Source organism: Struthio camelus, chromosome 2 (genome assembly GCF_040807025.1).
Source record: "Struthio camelus isolate bStrCam1 chromosome 2, bStrCam1.hap1, whole genome shotgun sequence".
NCBI lineage: Eukaryota > Metazoa > Chordata > Aves > Struthioniformes > Struthionidae > Struthio > Struthio camelus.
Genome location: NC_090943.1, coordinates 36,992,260 through 37,006,044, shown reverse-complemented (window position 1 = coordinate 37,006,044; position 13,785 = coordinate 36,992,260). Strand labels below are relative to the sequence as shown.

Sequence of the window (13,785 nt, the reverse complement as noted above, 5' to 3'; positions counted from 1 at the left end):
AGTTTATGAATTTTACTGTTTAGCTAGAGGTTAAATAAACTATTTTAATTTCAAACATTAGCTTTGGATCTTTTTGTACTCCCTTACTCAATGCATTTTCATGCTTTCTGTTAAAAGCTCCCATTACATCTCACTGCACTTGTGATATTTTCATTCTGGAGTTCCTGAGAATGAGCTCCAGCTCTACAGAGTATTCTAATTTTTAGAATTTATCTTAAGCCTTTTGTGAAGTCAGGACCAGATATGGGTCCTTGCTGAGTATTCTATCCTGGAAAATCAGCTGCTTCCTTCTGGGAGTATAGATACTTCAAGTGAAAGAAAGCGTGTTTTACAGTGATAAATGTAATGAGCAGAATATCAGTTAATAGACAAGTTTTAATCTTACAAGTTTGGAATCTGGGTTATAACGCGCAGTGTATATCTGCCCCCATTTAATTTTTTGCACTAGAATAATACCATTGCCAGCCTGAGAGGTGTTGAGGACATAAGGCAAGAGACAAAAGTTTCTCTGTTAGATAGTAACTGGGTAAGTTTTTGTTTTGTTTGTTGTTTTTAATAATATTTTACTTCGCACCAAATATAAAATGCAGTGAAAGACAGAGAAAGAGATTAAGTCTTGTCTGTTTGACTTAACACATGTAGGTGTCCAGCATTGCTAATTAGAGCTCCATAAGGCTGATGGTGTCATATATTTACTGCCCTAGCTCTTCCATTCTTTCAGGAGACCTTATTTATCACTAAGTCCATAATAAAGGTTGCAAGGGCTTTGCACATGTGTCCGTACCAAGGTGAATATTAGTCTATGTTAATAAATTAGATAAAGTAATATTAGAAGTATTAGCTAGTTTTCATTCTTATGTGAAAGCTGCATGTGGGCTGCCTTGGAAGCCAAGTAAGAGCCCTTCTGAATATTAATGAATTTGTTATCTAGTTCCCCTCGTATCCCAGTAATGTCTAGAATTTCACTCTTCTGATGTTAAGATTATACTCAAGTAGAATTTCTGTGCATCTAGTCAATCATCTTCACATTTTTTTCCCTAATGCATACGATAGTAGTAGTATGTTTTATCAGTGCGGGGATATCTGGGTCAAGTCTACAGCCTCCAGAGCACTTTCCCCTTCCTATCCAAGAGTTAAGTCCTCTAGTTGTTATCGTATTTCCTTCACGCTATTCATTGCAGCTGAGGCCTGATCCATTGCCCACTGACATCATGAAGATATTATTTTGGGTAGCTGTTGGACTGAACGGCTCCTTGATCTATATATGCAAGGGAGATACCTGCCCCTGGTTCTCAAATTTTTATCCTGCAAGAAATTTTACGCTCTCAGGGGGGAAAAAAAAGTTCCCATCCTGATTCAGGTAAAAATAATATAATTGACAAATGCCCTTGGGACAGAAATATACATTTAATTCTCCTGCCACCTACTCGGGAACTTGGGACCTCCAGGCTGTAGCTGCAGGCCTGATGAGCTCCTGAGGGGCAAGGAGATCTAAAGCCCTGCCAGCCTGCAGTGTGAGGTATATGCAAATATCGGGGGGAGCCTGGCAGGCTGTTTTCTGTTCAAATTGACATGTTCTGGCAGTGCTTCAGTTCTAGAAGATCCACATTTTTCAGTAGAAAAAAGTTGTACTGGAAAATTTCCAGTCAGCTCAACATACCACCACATTAATTGCAAGGCAGCTGGAAGAGATAGCTGGCACCTGTCCCTTTTGTCCTACAGCCACATTAATTTGTCCTAGTGTGCTGCAGAGTTTTTGCAAGTGCACATGCTCTAGGTCTGCAGTTCTTACGTATCCCGGTATTTTTGAAATAAGTGCTACCTTGCCAGCTGTGAGAGAATGATAACAATATTAATACTGTCCTCATATCTTTTCTCTCTCTTGCATGCTCTCTTGCTCTTTATTTTTTTTCCTCAGCTGTTGTGTGGTTGCGGAGAGAAGTTCTCCTAGGTTGTCCTTGCCAAGGTGGTAGCACTCTGTCAGGCTGTCAAACTTATCTACTAATAGCTTCGAAGTGTGTGTGCTCAAAGAAAAGGAAAAATGAAATGCATAGCCTCCAGTTGTCTTAAAAGCCATTATTCATTATCTAACAGAGAGTTGTGGGGCGTTAAGGTTGTGATATCATTACTTGGGTGGCTGTGACACCATTAATGTGATTTTTGTGTTACTTTAGAAAGTATGCTGCTTAGTTCCTATGTTACAGGTATTGCTTCCTTTCATTAAACCCCAATCTGTCAAAGTGCTTTTGCCTTTGAAGGGCAATATTCAGAGGTAGTCAAGGGCCAGTTTGGGTATAGAGAATTCAGGATCTATTTAGGGAGTTTCTTGTCGATAATTTGCTGTGCAGTGCTCTGCAAGGCTCTCTCCTTTTGGCTGTCTTGATTTACAGATTTTTTTTTTCTTTTGGTTTTATCTTGTTTTTTAAGTGGTCAGCACAACAGAAGCCCAGTCTTGCTTGCAGTGGGACTGCTGCTTGAGCTTAGACACACACATGCAATTGAGCTTTTTTTAGCCCTAGGACCCGACAGCAGCCTCGCTGCTCACACGAGGACTCATGCTTAGTCGTTCCCTATTCCCATGAGCAGTTTCTTACTTCTTAGTAATAGGGAAAGCAAAAATAACCCTACTCTCAGCAGTTTGGGGATTACAGGAAAAAATGGAGTTCCTTGATGTATGACTGTGTAGGGATATTAATCTTTTCCCTGATGCCTGTTGTCTATCATCTCTGTCTTACCAGCGCTATCCTTTTGACCCTTCTACAAGGGTAGCTTGTTATTAACGTTGTCTTTGCAGCAGATGCTCAGTATGCAGATGATAACATCAACAACTTTTGTAAAAGTGCTTATTCTGTGTATTGTTGTATGTGATATTGAAAATTGTTTCTGGCAACAAAGGATTTTGATTCTTTTCCTGACGTGACTTTTGCTTGTTTTACCACTATGTGCAAATTGATAAATGCTGGTATTTGGAAGAGGGTCTGCTAAGCAGAATGTCAGCTCTTTGCTGTGCATCTCTGAGACAGATAGCTCAGCATGAAACCACAGTGAAGTTTTGGTAGGATCCCTGGGTTTTTTTTGCTGGGGAGATGATTACTCCATCATGTAAAGTGTTTTATGGACTGGTCAGAAGTCTCTGAGAGCCCAAACAAAATCACTGTGTAAGCTATTTTAATTTTTCTTTAGTGAATTTCTGCTTCTCCCAATATGCTGTGGATTAGCACATCTTTATAAAAGCAGGTTTAACAACTCCACAGAGAAACAAAAATGCTAAGGTATAATGAAAAATTGGAAAAGAGGTCTTGAGATGAGAAAAATAACTAAATGTAGTATGAGTATTCCATGAACTATATTTCATAGTAAAATAGAACAAGATATCCTTACGTGAGATATTTTTTGATTCGTAAGTATTGTCCTATGAAAAGCTGCTTTTGATGTTCCTGCAGTCATAGATGGTATTTTTTTCCTTGAAATTTGGAAAAAGTGGTGATCAACAAATTGACTGTGAAATAGGCAGTTCCATTTAAAATGAAGTTTTGTACTGTGGTATTTTAAGTAGAATTAGAATAGCTGTTTTTTATTTTTATCTTTCTAGAATAAAGAGAGGGTAGCCACTGCAGAGAAAAAATATTTACCAGTCTCCTTGGTTGAGCTGTGCTGGTGGCTTTAAAATGCTTTTCTCCTAACTGTAGATGGCTTATCTACGGAAATCAGAGAAACTGTAGGCCACCTCTCACTTTAATTGTGATGTGTTCATTTCCATCTTCCTGTCAAATAAAGAGGAATATCCTGTAAGGACTAGGGCCGTTTTTGTACATCTGTCTGTACTTTGGTGAGTTTAAATCTAATTCTTCTGTATCCACCATAACAGATTCTAGTGGAGAACATAATAAAGTGCAAGTAGGCAGTCATCTTTAGTCATTGATAGATGCTGTCTGAAAGAGTCTCTTACAGGAAGAGCTGTTAATAGAATTTTTTTTGCTTTCTTTGATTGATGTAATATGTTTGTGTTTTGTAGGTAGGACTAATCTCACTGTATACTACTGGGGTTGGGAAATGTCCCAGATTGTAAGAATCCATTTTTGGTTGCTTATAACAGTTGTCACATCTTATCTGCTTATTTTGAAAGGTATCTGCCTCAGCCTATTTAATTTCTTAATGAAAAATGTAGCCAACATGGCTCAGGGGCTGCTAAGAGTCAGGTTAGAGGTAAATACTGTATTGCTATGTTAAAAAAAAAATCTGGCAGTAGTTTCTCTGAAAAGCTCTTATACCATTATACTTCTGAAGTGGGATTTGAAATCCCTTTGAGGAAGAGCGTTTGTTTTTTTGCCATCTTCATAAGTATCCGCCAAAATCTGGCCCAAGTTAGAGGCCAAAAAAAGCAGTTTGTACATGCTTCGCAAAGAGTTTTTAGAGTTTTGCAGGTTAATATTTGAAGGTTCACTAAGCTCTGAGCGTGCTTCAGCCTGAGCTGAAAAAGGTTTTCATTACAGCTGTAGCTCTTGGCTGGTACAGCCAGGATCTTCCTGAAGGACGTAATGAGCCTGGATGGAGCTCTGAGCTAAAGCAGTTATGATTTTTGCTGTGTCCAAGCCAGTTCTCAGTGAGCAGGTTTAGGGATCTCTGCATCACTCTGCAGACACACATGCTTTCAGCCTTTGCAGAAGGTAAAGCAGGATTCCAACAGACAGGAACATTTTTTCTCAGTTTTGACCCAATCCCAGAGCAAATGCTCACCATGTGTTGAAGACGGCAGAGTTGTAGTGAAGGAACAAGATGTAATAAGAAATCAAGTCTTATTCAAAGGAGATAAATTAAGGAATAACAGTCAATGTTTCCCAGTTTTCAGACTCGATCTTCCATCATGTTCTTGTATGTCTTTTTTGAACAGGCAACATGTTCCATTAAATGGAGGGGTTGATTATACCATCCAAGCAAAAATATACTTGTCCAGGAAGACAGTCAGTTTTCTGAAACGAAGATCTTATTATTTTGTGGCTTCTGTCACCTACTGGAGCTCCTTCCCTGTACTTACGCATCTGTGTTTCCAGACCCCCTTCCAGCGTCCACTCTTGTATTTTACGCCTCTTTCAGAGAAAGCGCCCCTGGGACTTGCGTGCGGGGAAGTTGCTGGGATTCTTCCAGGGGCAGAATCCTCTTCAGGGCCCGAGCAGCCCTGGGAATTCTCCGTGTCTGCCTTTTCCCGTACCACTCAAGGGCATGCCCTGGCACCAGCATCAAAAGACATGGAGGCAGAAGTGATCAGCATTATCTGATTGTGTTGAGTCAGTTTTTCCAAATTACACTGTGAAAACAAAATGTTCTTGCCCTCTATAGCTACCGAAGGAGGCAATTTCTTTGTTACTTAATGTGATTTCGGAGGAGATATAGGCTTGCTATGTAAGGCTTGATATGTAAGGCTTGCTTCGTTGCACGTTGCCCGAGGAAGATTCTCTTTGCCTTTGCTCAGTCGTTGCTTGGCAGTGGGAAAATGCGTATGCATAGATGCCTTTATTCAGGTTGCCTCTTAATTGCAGTATTGCTTCCTTACCCATTGAAGTCAACACTGTGGAGATCTCTCTGGATCTGGGCTTTACCTGGGTAGCTTTGGGTCTGGCCCCCTTTTAAAAAAAGTGGAGGTAGAGATACCGAAGAAGAGTTCTGTCACTGGGAAGTGTATGTTTTGAGTTGCTAGGGCATGATGTTTCAGCGTAACAGACACTTCAGTAATGGGTAAAATAGACAAAGCTTTGTACAGGTGTCCTGTCCCATGGAGGAGTGGTGGGAGAAACGGGAGGTTATTCGCAAAAGAAGAACCTTTATTTTCAGTGAAGCAGGTTTGTGATGATATTGTGTCTATTGCAGAGTATACGGTTTTCTCCTTGCAGGAGTGGGGCTGCAAAAAGCTTTCAGAAGGTAGATGAGATTTCAAAGCTGTTTCTAGTGGTGGATGTTTCTAGTAGGAAGAGGGGAAGCAGCACATTCTGGGTGTTGGTTTCTGTTTTAATTAATTAAAAGGCCACACTAAGGAGTTCTAGGGACATGGAAATCTCCCAGTCTGTTACAGATACATGTTGCTTTGGCCAGCGCTTGGATTCCTCCATGTCAATTCCAGATAACCCAGAAATCACATCTGCTGTAATGAAGCCAGCACCCTGTGGCTATTTTCAACACTATCATATGTACTTCTGTTTGCTTCTGCTCCAGCAGTAATTCAGAGGGCCATATGCCTACTTATGCAAAGCGTAACCTGCACAAGTTAAGGCCCGCTAAGCAAGGAGTTGCAGTCGTTCCATTCCAATAAGTACATAAATACTTATACTGCGCCAGGGTTCCTTTCATGCCGAAAACAGAGGTAGTATGTGTCTGCTGTTAAAATATATTACCCTGGAGATAAAATGGCTTATGTCAATAGTAGCAACATAGCCGAGAGTACTGGAATTGATTGCCATATTGGTCAAAAGACCTGCCCAAGTCCAGAGGGCCTTACTGTTTACTTGAAACTCCTACTAGCAAGTTAACATAGCGGTTGATATCAAGAGATGATTAATTAAAAGCCCCAATAAACATGAAATATAATAGTTAATATGGATGGAGTGCTGCATGGACACTAGCTAAGTTTCCTAGCGCACGTGTAACATAGAAGAAAACGGTGTTTCTGAAGAGGTAAGTGAGACAGGGAGAGTCCGGACAAGTGTCTTGCCTAAGGCTAGCTACTGAGGGAGACGATGATTAACCTCCAGGGCATCTCTAGGGCTCTTCACCCTGCTGCCTTTCCTCTGAGCCGGGCTTCCTCTGCAAGAGCTCAAATCCAGCTGTGTTCTTGAGAGTCGTTGCCCACCCTCTGCACTGGAGTGGATGGACTAAATGTCAAATAGGCAGCCTCAGAGGGCTCACAGCTGAGGTGCCAATGTCACCAGAATTTAAATTATGATTCTGCTGCTGATCTGCAGCAGGCCCTGCTGTAGCCTCTCTGCCCCAATTCCTCTAGAATTGAGGAGTTGGTAATGTTGAGCTGCTGTGCCCCTGTATGGTTGGTGCAGGTTACTTACATATGGGCTGCAAAAATGCTCTGGAAAACAAAGTACTGAGAGATTGCGTTGTTAAGTTAATTGACAGCCGGATGAAAATGTCTCTTGGGTGAGTTTGTTGACTTTCAGGGATTCATTTCAGCTAGGGTGCTGCCTTGCACAGAACTACTTACTGCTGTCACGTGGGGGCCCCTCACCTTGTCCTCCTCTGCTGATGGCTTCAGGTGGAGCAGGCTGAGAGCAGCCCAGTTTTCTTCCAGCAAGCATTAATTATTTCAGAGGCCGTTCAAGATCCCAATAAATGAAGCATGCCTTTATGTCATTTTAGAATAATATCTGTAGTCTTCAAATCAGACTTGGAAAAATTAGGGAGATACCTAGGACTTTTCTTTGTCCTTTGGTTTGTTAATTGTTTTTGCTTGTAGTGTGACTCAAGGGTCAAACTGAACACACAAAATTATGTAATGCATAACTGGGATTTTAATGAGATAAATAATTCCATTGTATGGGAATAATTTATTAAAACGAAAAACAGCCAAATAAAGAAGGTCTCTATCCCTTCCTTTTTTTGCAAATAAGTATTATAGGCAATGAAAATCGAAATTCAACCTCATTGTCCTTGGGTTTTGCACAATTTTTGTGTTTCTTGATAAAAGTGGTTGATTTTTCCCTCCCTCAAAATTGATAGAACAGGCAAGGACAAAATAAGAACCTTATGAAAATCTTACCATTGGAGCTCTTTATGCAGTTAGTTTGCAGACAGTTTTCCAAAAGGATTTTTGGAAATGTCTCTGCTTGGCAAGATGTTAAAATGGGAACGCTCTCTTCCAGAATAGCCTATTGTTAATGTCCTTTCAGTATGATATAGCTTTCAGCCTCCCACTGCTCACTGTTGAGTTGCTGCCAGCTGCTCATGTATGTAATGTATATGGGTGTGCTAAAAATCCATTTCCATATATGTGAAAATAGATGGTTTGTGCAGATACAGTGCCATACATCATGTATATGCCCTATATCTGCTGCAGTTCAGAATGTCAGTGCGCTCAGGGAAATGAGGATCAGGGCTCTCTTAGAGGATGCCAGAGAAAGAAAGAGAAACGGAGAGAAATGGAGAGATTTATTTGTTTGTATAAACCTCCCTCTTATTGAATTGCTTTAATATTGCACCTGTTTCTTGTTCTTGCTCCCGTTCTCTTTTGTTGCTTCTTTCATTGCAGCTTCTCAAATATGTAGGCAACACAAAAAACCCCACGTCCGGTGAAATGGAAGATTACAATTAGGCATCAGTATTCCTGTAACGTGGCTTCTCAGTAATGTCCCCTGGGAGTGTTACAATGAATATCTGACATTAATTGGCTCAGTACCTGTATGTCTGACCTTGCAGAAATTTAATAGATCAATTCTACATGTTGTTTACTGATAAAGAAAACTTATTCAGGGCAGGGGATGCATCTTTGGACATGCTTGCACCACGCTGAAGCAGTGATCACACTCACTGGACCTTAAAATAAGAAATAATAAAAAAGGGCATCAGAAAGACCTCAGGGGGATCAGAAAGTTCCCTACCTTGTTTTGCCAAGATTTGTTTCTCAGCAATTTTTAGGCTACTTGAAGTCTTTGTCGTTGCTGGATGCCGTATGCTCGATACACAAATGCTAGTTTTTCTCCTTCAAGTAGCACATGTACCGCCTTTAATACATGTATAAATGAAAGTACCGTTCACATAGTGAATGATATAATTCTAAACCAGGTCAGAATTAGAGGAACAGCTACTGCCGAGCGTGCTTGCATTTAAATAGCTCGCCTCTTTTGTGTTGCTCACGCTCCTATGACAGAATCCGCTAGGATCTCACAGTGGACGAGGAGCAGCTCTCATCAGCCAGTGTGTTTCAATGCGCCCTGCTCCGTCAGCAGCAAGCCCTCATCTCCTGCACTGCACAGTCAGCTGGCTTTAGCTGCTCGGTGCCTGCGGACGCGCGCTGCGTGTGCAGAAATGGATGATTGTTCAGCTCAAGGGAGCCGAGATGGGGAAAGTCGGTGCACTGACGCATCTCCCTTTAGCTGAGATTCACGCAAGGGGGGTGCTCACGGGGCTTAACTTTCTGTGGTGTGGTTTGTCTGGCAAGTTGAAAAGTTGTTGAAAGGGAGGGAAGTCTGTGCATAAAATATTTTAAAGGATGCTTCGCGCCAGATACTGCATCTCTGTCTCAGTGTTTTTATTGCCTTTGTTTAAGTACAGGAGGGAAGCTGCGCAGAATGCATATTCTGTTTGCGCAGCATGTAAGCTATTACTAGAGTACTCTGACGGGCTCGAGAGGTTCTGGCTCTGTTTCATCTGGCCAGTTGAGAATGAAACGAACCCTCACCCCTGGGAAGCCCCCCGCGCATGCATCCCCGCAGCTGCGAATTAAAACCCGCCGCGACGCTGCTGCACAGCGGTCACAAAGGGGAACCCACCCTTCCCTTCTGCTCCGCGGCCGGCTGCGCAGCAAGGCCCCCTTCGCGGTTCGGACCGGCCGGTGCGCGGGGCAGCGCGGAGCTCCAGCCGCGGGAGGGCAGCGGGGGGGGGGGGGGGAAGGCGGCGGCGGGGCGGCCCCGCCGGCCGGGCACTAACGGCGCTCGCCCCGTGCCCGCAGGCGGACGATGAAGGCGGCGGCGGCGGCGAGGCGGCGCGGGAGGCGGCCGGCGAGGCGCTGGTGCTGAGGAAGGTGTGGTCACGCAGCCCGGCCCCCGAGCGGCGCGGGAGGTAAGCGGCTGCCGCGGCGGCGGCGGCGGGCGGGCGGGCGCGCGGGGCTGGGCCGGGCCGGGCTCCGCGCCGCGGCGGCACCGGGCGGGCGCGGGCGCGGGCAGGGCCGTGGCCATGGCCCCCGCGGGGCGCGCGTAGCCGCCCTTTGTTCGCGGCCATGGGCAGCTCGCGGGCGCGGGTGGCGGAGCCGCTGGGCGAGCGGGGCGGGGAGCGGCCGCTGCCCACCTTCGACGTGCCTTACTTCAAGTACATCGACGAGGAGGACGAGGAGGACGAATGGAGCAGCCGCTCGCAGTCCTCGACCGAGGATGACTCTGTGGACTCTCTGCTTTCTGACAGATACGTGGTGGTGTCGGGGACGCCGGAGAAGATCTTGGAGCACCTCCTCGGCGACCTGCACCTGGAAGCCGCCCAGGACAAAGAGACGGGTAAGGAGCGAGGCGGCCCCCGCGCCGGTCCGGTCCGCACCGCACCGCACCGCACGGCACCGCGCGGCCGGCGGGGACCCCGAGACCCCGCGGTCCCTGCGGAAAGCCGACGGCTCCGATTCGGCACCTCGGAGAGATGTAGCGAGGAAAGCGGGACCGTGCGGTAATCGGACGGTGGCAAAGTGGGGCGCGCAGCCTCAGGGCAGAAATACCGGCAATTAATGAATCTGCTCAGGAACTACAGACTTAGCAACAACTTCTGCCTTTTTTATTTTTTTTAATAAATGGCTTACGCTAGATAGCCCAGGCTGCAGCGTGTGTTGTACAGCGCTCATGCCTCTTCAGCTAGAGACTGCGATTCCTTATAGCCTGCAGCTATTACTATATTGATCAGAATACTTGATGTTCACTTCACTCGTGTGGCTAAGTGCACATTTCGCCACCACCCCGGTGCTTTGGCACATCTTCCGTTTCGTAAGTGTGGCTCATGAATTCCTCATAACGCAGGATATGCTGTGTAGCCTGATGCTGCACTTGTATGTCTTCAACCAGAGATAGTAATTTGTTGTAGCCTAGAGCAATTATTCTATTGATCGGGCTACTTGACATGCAGTTTAATTTTCAGCTACATCTCTTGGCCAGATGCACAGCTTGCTGTCAGCAGAGGTCCTGTGGTAGTTTGTCAGGAGTGCCTGCAACCTGCAATTTCTTTATAGTTGTAATGGAAGTAGCCGGGCTGGTGAGGCTTTCAGAGTTCCCAAATTCTGAAGAGAATGCTGAGGACGGCAGCTGGATCTGAACGGAGCTGTGCACCTGATCGCTCCCCATAGGGTTAAAACGCATACTCTTGATGCCTGTATATAGCTCTCCCTACAAATGAGATTACTGAGAATAAACACACGTTAATCCTTTTAAGTGACTGAAAATATAAATAACATCTGTGATTCCCAGAGGTACTTCAGTATTGGGGGGTTCTCAGAACAAGTCATTAGCTTAGTGTGGGACAATAGGCATATTCCTAGTGATGATGCATAAATGCCCCGAAGAAATATGTGGAGTGTCCAGTGGTGATAGTATTATATTTCTAGTGCTGCTTTTGTCTGCCTAAGCATTAATATGTAAGCAGAGAGAGAGGCTCTGATTGCTTTGCTTCCACAGATGCAGTCAGACTACTTCTGGGTATGATTTATATGAGCCAGCTCTTGGCCAGTGTTAGGGGATGGTTCATTGAAGGATACCTGGGCCCTTTATGGTCAAATTTTAGATAGATTCAGAAAACATTTGCCCAGGAACGTTTATCACCTGCAGATTGAGGGACATTAGCTGCCTGCTCTTACAATTCTTTAGCTTTGTTCGTAAGCTCAAAATCTTGCTAGGAAACAATGAGATTCTCTGTAGTGTTATGCATTATATTTTAGTGTTTTTAAATACAAAGCACTCCTTACATAAAACATTAGATACTGAGTATATCTGATATTGATGTTTACTAGCTTTTCTTTCTTTCCTTTCTTTTAATTCCTCTTTACTCTCTCTCCCTCCCATCACTGTGCCCAAGCTAGGCAGTTCATGAGCTTCTTCTAATTGTTTTACAGAGGAGCTGATAAATTGCCCTTAGAACAAATACTAAAGCCACTACTTGCCGGTTTGTTAGCAGATGGTGATGTATTTAAATGTTGGCTCCATCCTCACCTCTTCTGCCTTATCACACCTCCTTTTGGAGAGAAACAACTAGCTCTTCTCTGTAGCCAGGGTAAACTGGATCCCATGGATGGAACTAAGAAGTAAGGGACGGTGGTTTCACTTTTGTGCCATCACAATGAAATATCTTAAACCTTGCCCAGTGACCTTCAAGTTACTTGAGTGTAGTTCATCATATACTGTTTTTATCTGGCTTTATTAATCTGGTAAGACAGTACCTCTTCAAAATAAAATTTTTTTGAGTTACATTTCCAAATGTTTTTGTGGTAGATGTTCCGGTGATCACTCTGTTTTGCAGACCCCTGTAGCAACTGACATGAGGAAATACGGGAAATATGACTGTATAGTGAGCATGTGTACACCTTTGTGTGTGCAGCTGACGGCGTCCTTCTGCCATTTGTTTAGACTTTGCTATTCCTTGCAGGAAATATTTGTAGTTATAGTCTGGCCCATCTTAGAGGACTGTGGAGCGGCAGAGTCCTGCAAGCTTGTGTCTTAGCAGACATAGTTCCGTGGAACATAGAAGGACGATGTTGTTGCACCTAGCTGCTGCTTCTGCTGTCAGGCTGCCAGTTCCAGGATGACTTCCTTGGCCTCCTGGTCTCCCTGCAGCCCCCCCCCCCCCCACACACACACTCATTTGCTTATTTGTATCTGTGAAGAATATAAGACAAAGCTATTCTTATGTACACTAATGCGGGGGGGCGGGGGGCTGGCTGTTGTTCTCCTTGCCGCTTTGCATTGGTTTCCACAGAGCGATGCTCTGCGTGCTCTCATTCCCATTCTTTGTATAACAAATCATGACTGCAACCCTCGGTGGTCATTAAAAAAAATCCACTAACTCCTGGGGCTAGCATGGTCATAGAACACTGGATTTTTATAAACAACAGGTGCCAGTTTATAGTGGGGAGAATAAAGGGAAGCTTTGGAGATGGTCTGGAATAAATTTAACCTTGGTCCAGCCAAGGCTTGATGGTTCCCTTCAGTTGCCTCTAAACTTGTAGCGAGATACCTTAAGCAGTCTGCTATGACATCCCCTGCTATGATAAACAGGTGGGAACACCTTCTGTCACCCTGCCTGAAGAAGAGTCCTGTTACCTGTGACATGGTAGAATGTTGTTATAGCAACTAAGAACAGTAAGGAGGACTTTGCAACATGCACAACTACACTCCATCCGTGTTAGCTCTGATAAACTCTTTTTCCTCTCTATAGGCATTGTAATAATATGCATTCTTCCTACTCAGTTCACCAAGTTTTCCTAAGACTTTGGGGTGAAGTTTATAAAGTCCCCCAGAATGGTGATAAGGTAGTACTTCATTGTAAAGGACTGATAAGGGGCAATGGTAGCAGGCAGGTGTGTATTGCTCAGATGACTTCTGTAGGCAAGGATGTTGTGAAAGTCAGAGGTTTACGAGATTTCATAAACTTAGGTAGTTGATAACTGTTTAATGACTGTTTTTTTCCTGATGATTATAGCAGGAGTATACATGAGTCCTGGTGGCATCATCTTAAATCTGGACTTGTTGCTAACCTACAGCCTCCCATCTCAAAGGGAGAAAATTTCCATCTTGTTGAGTTGCTATAACCTGTAATGTACCACCTCCCAAGAAGACCGTATTTTTCTTGTTTTCTAGCATGAGTGGGAAAGCATACGACCTACTGGAAATTCTTTAATTTCTGTAACTAAGAACATTTTCAAATGATCTCTAAGCTTTTCGGAATCATCTGGGAGTGTTTGCTGAGTGCAAACTTTAAAGGGCGGTTTGAAATCTTAAGAATTCAATAGAGTGAGACCCTTCAAATATGTCAATATCCAGGCAGCAAATGTTAGGCTTACCTGCTGGGCCAATCCTTGTCAAGGATGAGGATTTGAACAAGTAA

The 13,785-nt window shown here is 44.0% G+C and overlaps 1 protein-coding gene across 1 annotated transcript in view; it reads left to right on the top strand.

Annotated features, from left to right (window-relative positions):
- RAPGEF5 (Rap guanine nucleotide exchange factor 5) overlaps positions 1 to 13,785 on the top strand; it is a 167,539-nt gene that overhangs the window by 86,795 nt on the left and 66,959 nt on the right. The window contains exons 10-11 of the mRNA XM_068935069.1: positions 9,668 to 9,777; positions 10,117 to 10,205. Of these exons, the coding sequence (XP_068791170.1) occupies positions 9,668 to 9,777; positions 10,117 to 10,205 (199 nt within the window). The remainder of the gene's footprint in view (positions 1 to 9,667; positions 9,778 to 10,116; positions 10,206 to 13,785) is intronic.